The sequence below is a fragment of the Penaeus vannamei genome, chromosome 30 (genome assembly GCF_042767895.1).
Source record: "Penaeus vannamei isolate JL-2024 chromosome 30, ASM4276789v1, whole genome shotgun sequence".
NCBI classification, from domain to species: Eukaryota; Metazoa; Arthropoda; class Malacostraca; order Decapoda; family Penaeidae; genus Penaeus; species Penaeus vannamei.
Genome location: NC_091578.1, coordinates 6,912,171 through 6,919,670, shown reverse-complemented (window position 1 = coordinate 6,919,670; position 7,500 = coordinate 6,912,171). Strand labels below are relative to the sequence as shown.

The 7,500-nt window shown below is 47.8% G+C and overlaps 1 protein-coding gene across 2 annotated transcripts in view; it reads right to left on the bottom strand.

Moving 5' to 3' along the window:
- Positions 1–7,500, bottom strand: part of LOC113827379 (mucin-22-like) — a 17,021-nt gene that overhangs the window by 2,225 nt on the left and 7,296 nt on the right. For both annotated transcript variants that reach the window (XM_070142881.1, XM_070142882.1), the window contains exons 3-4: positions 6,380–7,500; positions 1–5,471 (exon numbers count right to left, since the gene is read on the bottom strand). The exon at positions 1–5,471 is cut by the window's left edge and continues 2,225 nt beyond it; the exon at positions 6,380–7,500 is cut by the window's right edge and continues 835 nt beyond it. In XM_070142881.1, the coding sequence (XP_069998982.1) occupies positions 1–5,471; positions 6,380–7,500 (6,592 nt within the window). The remainder of the gene's footprint in view (positions 5,472–6,379) is intronic.

The window sequence follows — 7,500 nt, the reverse complement described above, 5'->3', positions numbered from 1 at the left end:
TGCTGTAGTTGCAGTGGTTGTGCCTGTTGTAGTGGCAGTGGTTGTATCTGTTGTAGTTGCAGTGGTCGTATCTGTTGTTGCAGTGGTTGTATCTGTTGTAGTGGCAGTGGTTGTATCCGTTGTAGTGGCAGTGGTTGTATCTGCTGTAGTTGCAGTGGTTGTGCCTGTTGTAGTAGCAGTGGTTGTATCTGTTGTAGTGGCAGTGGTTGAATCTGTTGTAGTGGCAGTGGTTGAATCTGTTGTAGTGGCAGTGGTTGTATCTGTCGTAGTGGCAGTGGTTGTATCTGCTGTAGTTGCAGTGGTTGTATCTGTTGTAGTGGCAGTGGTTGAATCTGTTGTAGTGGCAGTGGTTGTATCCGTTGTAGTTGCAGTGGTTGTATCTGTTGTAGTGGCAGTGGTTGAATCTGTTGTAGTGGCAGTGGTTGAATCTGTTGTAGTGGCAGTGGTTGTATCTGATGTAGTTGCAGTGGTTGTATCCGTTGTAGTGGCAGTGGTTGAATCTGTTGTAGTGGCAGTGGTTGTATCCGTTGTAGTTGCAGTGGTTGTATCTGTTGTAGTGGCAGTGGTTGAATCTGTTGTAGTGGCAGTGGTTGTATCTGTTGTAGTGGCAGCGGTTGTATCTGTTGTAGTGGCAGTGGTTGTACCTGTTGTAGTGGCAGTGGTTGTGTCTGTTGTAGTGGCAGTGGTTGTATCTGTTGTAGTTGCAGTGGTTGTATCTGTTGTAGTTGCAGTGGTTGTATCTATTGTAGTGGCAGTGGTTGTATCTATTGTAGTTGCAGTGGTTGTATCTGTTGTAGTGGCAGTGGTTGAATCTGTTGTAGTGGCGGTGGTTGTATCTGTTGTAGTGGCAGTGGTTGAATCTGTTGTAGTGGCAGTGGTTGTATCTGTTGTAGTGGCAGTGGTTGTGCCTGTTGTAGTGGCAGTGGTTGTACCTGTTGTAGTGGCAGTGGTTGTATCTGTTGTAGTGGCAGTGGTTGTATCTGTTGTAGTGGCAGTGGTTGAATCTGTTGTAGTGGCGGTGGTTTTATCTGTTGTAGTAGCAGTGGTTGTATCTGTTGTAGTGGCAGTGGTTGTATCTGTTGTAGTGGCAGTGGTTGAATCTGTTGTAGTGGCAGTGGTTGAATCTGTTGTAGTGGCAGTGGTTGTATCTGTTGTAGTTGCAGTGGTTGTATCCGTTGTAGTGGCAGTGGTTGAATCTGTTGTAGTGGCAGTGGTTGTATCCGTTGTAGTGGCAGTGGTTGTGTCTGTTGTAGTGGCAGTGGTTGTATCTGTTGTAGTGGCAGTAGTTGTATCCGTTGTAGTGGCAGTGGTTGTATCTGTTGTAGTGGCAGTGGTTGTATCTGTTGTAATGGCAGTGGTTGAATCTGTTGTAGTGGCAGTGGTTGTGCCTGTTGTAGTGGCAGTGGTTGTGCCTGTTGTAGTGGCAGTGGTTGAATCTGTTGTAGTAGCAGTGGTTGAATCTGTTGTAGTGGCAGTGGTTGTATCCGTTGTAGTTGCAGTGGTTGTATCCGTTGTAGTGGCAGTGGTTGAAACTGTTGTAGTGGCAGTGGTTGAATCTGTTGTAGTGGCAGTGGTTGTATCTGTTGTAGTGGCAGTGGTTGTATCTGTTGTAGTGGCAGTGGTTGTATCTGTTGTAGTGGCAGTGGTTGTATCTGCTGTAGTTGCAGTGGTTGTGCCTGTTGTAGTGGCAGTGGTTGTATCTGTTGTAGTTGCAGTGGTTGTATCTGCTGTAGTTGCAGTGGTTGTGCCTGTTGTAGTGGCAGTGGTTGTATCCGTTGTAGTTGCAGTGGTTGTATCCGTTGTAGTGGCAGTGGTTGAATCTGTTGTAGTGGCAGTGGTTGAATCTGTTGTAGTGGCAGTGGTTGTATCTGCTGTAGTTGCAGTGGTTGTGCCTGTTGTAGTGGCAGTGGTTGTATCTGTTGTAGTTGCAGTGGTTGTATCTGCTGTAGTTGCAGTGGTTGTGCCTGTTGTAGTGGCAGTGGTTGTATCCGTTGTAGTTGCAGTGGTTGTATCCGTTGTAGTGGCAGTGGTTGAATCTGTTGTAGTGGCAGTGGTTGAATCTGTTGTAGTGGCAGTGGTTGTATCTGTTGTAGTGGCAGTGGTTGTATCTGTTGTAGTGGCAGTGGTTGTATCTGTTGTAGTGGCAGTGGTTGTATCTGCTGTAGTTGCAGTGGTTGTGCCTGTTGTAGTGGCAGTGGTTGTATCTGTTGTAGTTGCAGTGGTTGTATCTGCTGTAGTTGCAGTGGTTGTGCCTGTTGTAGTGGCAGTGGTTGAATCTGTTGTAGTAGCAGTGGTTGAATCTGTTGTAGTGGCGGTGGTTGTATCTGTTGTAGTGGCAGTGGTTGAATCTGTTGTAGTGGCAGTGGTTGTATCTGCTGTAGTTGCAGTGGTTGTATCTGTTGTAGTTGTAGTGGTTGTGCCTGTTGTAGTGGCAGTGGTTGTATCTGTTGTAGTGGCAGTGGTTGTATCTGTTGTAGTGGCAGTGGTTGTATCTGTTGTAGTGGCAGTGGTCGAATCTGTTGTAGTGGTTGTATCTGTTGTAGTTGCAGTGGTTGTGCCTGTTGTAGCAGTGGTTGTATCTATTGTAGTGACAGTGGTTGAATCTGCTGTAGTGGCAATGGTTGTACCTGTTGTAGTGGCAGTGGTTGTATCTGTTGTAGTGGCAGTGGTTGAATCTGTTGTAGTGGCAGTGGTTGTATCTGTTGTAGTTGCAGTGGTTGTATCTGTTGTAGTTGCAGTGGTTGTGCCTGTTGTAGTGGCAGATGTTGTATCTGATGTAGTGGCAGTGGTTGTATCTGTTGTAGTGGCAGTGGTTGTATCTGTTGTAGTGGTAGTGGTTGTATCTTTTGCAGTGGCAGTGGTTGAATCTGTTGTAGTGGCAGTGGTTGTATCCGTTGTAGTGGCAGTGGTTGTATCCGTTGTAGTGGCAGTGGTTGTATCCGTTGTAGTGGCAGTGGTTGTATCCGTTGTAGTGGCAGTGGTTGTGCCTGTTGTAATAGCAGTGGTTGTATCTGTTGTAGTGGCAGTGGTTGAATCTGTTGTAGCAGTGGCTGTATCTGTTGTAGTCGCAGTGGTTGTATCTGTCGTAGTGGCAATGGTTGTATCTGTTATAGTGACAGTTGTTGAGTCTGTTGTAGTAGCAGTGGTTGTGCCTGTTGTAGTAGCAGCGGTTGTATCTGTCGTAGTGGCAGTGGTTGAATCTGCAGTAGTAGCCGTGGTTGTATCTGTTGTAGTGGCAGCGGTTGTGCCTGTTGTAGTAGCAGTGGTTGTGCCTGTTGAAGTAGCAGCGATTGTATCTGCTGTAGTGGTATCGGTTATATCTGTTGTAGCAGTGGTTGTATCTTTTGTAGTGGCAGTGGTTGCGTCTGTTGTAGTGGCAGTGGTTGTATCTATTGTAATGGCAGTGGTTGTATCTGTTGTAGTTGCAGTGGTTGCGTCTGTTGTAGTGGCAGTGGTTATATCTGTTGTAGCAGTAGTTGTATCTGTTGTAGTGGCAGAGGTTGTGCCTGTTGTAGTGGCAGAGGTTGTAACTGTTGTAGTTGCAGTGGTTGTATCTGTTGTAGTAGCAGTGGTTGTTTCTGTTGTAGTGCCAGTGGTTGTGCCTGTTGTAGTAGCAGTAGTTGTATCTGTTGTAGCAGTGGTTGTCCCTGTTATAGCATCTGATTTTGGAAGAGTAGATATATCAGGAGCAGTTGCACTAGTCTTTGCACCAGTTGTAGTGGGAATCGGAGTTGTAACTGTAGGTGTTGTTGTAGGCACAGCGGTGGAGCCAGTTGTGGAAGGCACAGAAGTTGAAGCATTAAGTGTTGTAGCAGTTGGTTGCGATCCAGGAGTGCTTTGTGGTCCCGGACCAGCAGTTGTTTCCGTTCCTGAACTAGCAGTCGTTTGCGGTCCCGGACCAGCAGTTGTTTCCGTCCCTGAACTAGCAGTCGTTTGCGGTCCCGGACCAGCAGTTGTTTCCGTCCCTGAACTAGCAGTCGTTTGCGGTCCCGGACCAGCAGTTGTTTCCGTTCCTGAACTAGCAGTCGTTTGCGGTCCCGGACCAGCAGTTGTTTCCGTCCCTGAACTAGCAGTCGTTTGCGGTCCCGGACCAGCAGTTGTTTCCGTCCCTGAACTAGCAGTCGTTTGCGGTCCCGGACCAGCAGTTGTTTCCGTCCCTGAACTAGCAGTCGTTTGCGGTCCCGGACCAGCAGTTGTTTCCGTTCCTGAACTAGCAGTCGTTTGCGGTCCCGGACCAGCAGTTGTTTCCGTTCCTGAACTAGCTGTCGTTTGCGGTCCCGGACCAGCAGTTGTTTCCGTTCCTGAACTAGCAGTCGTTTGCGGTCCCGGACCAGCAGTTGTTTCCGTTCCTGAACTAGCAGTCGTTTGCGGTCCCGGACCAGCAGTTGTTTCCGTTCCTGAACTAGCAGTCGTTTGCGGTCCCGGACCAGCAGTTGTTTCCGTTCCTGAACTGGCAGTCGTTTGCGGTCCCGGACCAGCGGTGGTTTGCGGTCCCGGACCAGCGGTGGTTTGCGGTCCCGGACCAGCGGTGGTTTGCGGTCCCGGACCAGCGGTGGTTTGCGGTCCCGGACCAGCGGTGGTTTGCGGTCCCGGACCAGCGGTGGTTTGCGGTCCCGGACCAGCGGTGGTTTGCGGTCCCGGACCAGCCGTGGTTTGCGGTCCCGGACCAGCGGTCGTTTGCGGTCCCGGACCAGCGGTCGTTTGCGGTCCCGGACCAGCGGTCGTTTGCGGTCCCGGACCAGCGGTCGTTTGCGATCCCGGACCAGCGGTCGTTTGCGGTCCCGGACCAGCGGTCGTTTGCGGTCCCGAACCAGCGGTCGTTTGCGGTCCCGGACCAGCGGTCGTTTGCGGTCCAGGACCAGCGGTCGTTTGCGGTCCCGGACCAGCGGTGGTTTGCGGTCCCGGACCAGCGGTGGTTTGCGGTCCCGGACCAGCGGTGGTTTGCGGTCCCGGACCAGCGGTGGTTTGCGATCCAGGACCAGCGGTCGTTTGCGGTCCCGGACCAGCGGTCGTTTGCGGTCCCGGACCAGCGGTCGTTTGCGGTCCCGGACCAGCGGTCGTTTGCGATCCAGGACCAGCGGTCGTTTGCGATCCAGGACCAGCGGTCGTTTGCGGTCCCGGACCAGCGGTCGTTTGCGATCCCGGACCAGCGGTCGTTTGCGATCCAGGACCAGCGGTGGTTTGCGGTCCCGGACCAGCGGTGGTTTGCGGTCCCGGACCAGCGGTGGTTTGCGGTCCCGGACCAGCGGTGGTTTGCGGTCCCGGACCAGCGGTCGTTTGCGGTCCCGGACCAGCGGTGGTTTGCGATCCAGGACCAGCGGTCGTTTGCGGTCCCGGACCAGCGGTCGTTTGCGATCCCGGACCAGCGGTCGTTTGCGGTCCCGGACCAGCGGTCGTTTGCGATCCCGGACCAGCAGTCGTTTGCGATCCCGGACCAGCAGTCGTTTGCGGTCCAGGTCCCGGATCGTTATCTATTGAAATTAGATGAAAAAAACAATTAGATTAGTGTTTCCAACGTAAAACAACAATGATAATTACTTTTGCTGATATCTTGATTTTCCTTTTATCATAATCCTTTCAATATAAATGTTAATACATTTTATATTATTATAAATGTATCGCTGTTAACATCAATAACATTTTCATCCTTATTATTATCATGATCATCGTTATTTCTATTACTATTTTCTTCACCATTATAATAACCACCATCAATTATCATAATTATCATTATCACTGTATCATAAGTATAATAATTATTTGTACCAACCATTGTTACATTATTACAATTGCATTTCTTCTTATTATCATAATAACAATGATAATGGTAATCATTATTATTATCACTATTACTATCATGATAATCATTATCATCGGCATTATTACCTCTTCATAGTGTCAGAAGGTCAGAATGATCATGGTTTACCTGTATATTTGTATCTAAATCGTGTTCATTATCATTATGTTAGTATTAGCAATACCTTAATTAGAAATAATGCAACATGATAATTATCACTATCATTCTGATTATTACTGTTATCGTAATACGAATACAGGTTAGTGAAGCAAATTACTTGTTTAATGCATTGCACGTATTTGTCAATATCCTTATTGCTTGTTATGACGCAGTTATCAATATCGCCTGGTTAGTGTTTTGGATAGTGACATTAGTGCCATTGGTTTTATGTCATATTACGGCTTTGTTTCTTTTTCTCCCTTGTCTTCCTGTCATTACCATAACTCTTAATGTCAATATGGCTACTATTATCATCACTGAACTCATTTTATTATGATTATAGCGATAACAATGCAGTGCATATAAGTTTACGTAAATATATTACTTGTGCGTCTGTGCTTTACTTAATTTCCTTTCACTTACCTAGACAGCAGACTTTGGGTTCCTTGCATGGCTTCTTCACCTTGACGATTCTACCGCTGCACTCTCCTTCCTTCTTACACTTCCCTCCTCGGTCGCGACAGGTGCGGATTAAGCAGCATACCTTACCAGCTTTGCACTTCTTGCTGGGGTTTAACACTTTGCTTTGACATGTGTCTTCCTTTTTACACTGTCCACTTAGTGATTTACAAGTTGTTCCCTTTTCACAACAGACCTTACCACTCTTGCATGGTACAGAGGGAGTAAGTATATCTCCGTTGCATTTGGCTTCTTTTCGACATCTACCCCCTAAATCTTTGCATTTATTTCCTTTTCCACAACAGGCCTTACCGCTCTTGCATGGTATAGAGGGAGTAAGTATATCTCCGTTGCATTTGGCTTCTTTTCGACACCTACCCCCTAAAGCTTTGCATTTTTTCCCTTTTTCACAACAGGCCTTACCGCTCTTGCATGGTATAGAGGGAGTAAGTATATCTCCGTTGCATTTGGCTTCCTCTCGACATGTACCCCCTAAATCTTTGCATTTATTTCCTTTTCCACAACAGGCCTTACCGCCCTTGCATGGTATAGAGGGAGTAAGTATATCTCCGTTGCATTTGGCTTCTTTTCGACACCTACCCCCTAAAGCTTTGCATTTTTTCCCTTTTTCACAACAGGCCTTACCGCTCTTGCATGGTATAGAGGGAGTAAGTATATCTCCGTTGCATTTGGCTTCTTTTCGACACGTACCCCCTAAATCTTTGCATTTATTTCCTTTTCCACAACAGGCCTTACCGCCCTTGCATGGTATAGAGGGAGTAAGTATATCTCCGTTGCATTTGGCTTCCTCTCGACATGTACCTCCTAGAGCTTTGCATTTCTTTCCTTTTTCGCAACAGGCCTTACCGCCCTTGCATGGTATAGAAGGAGTAAGTATATTTCCGTTGCATTTGGCTTCCTCCCGACATGTACCTCCTAGAGCTTTGCATTTCTTTCCTTTTTCGCAACAGGCCTTACCGCCCTTGCATGGTATAGAAGGAGTAAGTATATTTCCGTTGCATTTGGCTTCCTCCCGACATGTACCTCCTAGAGCTTTGCATTTTTTTCCTTTTTCACAACAGGCC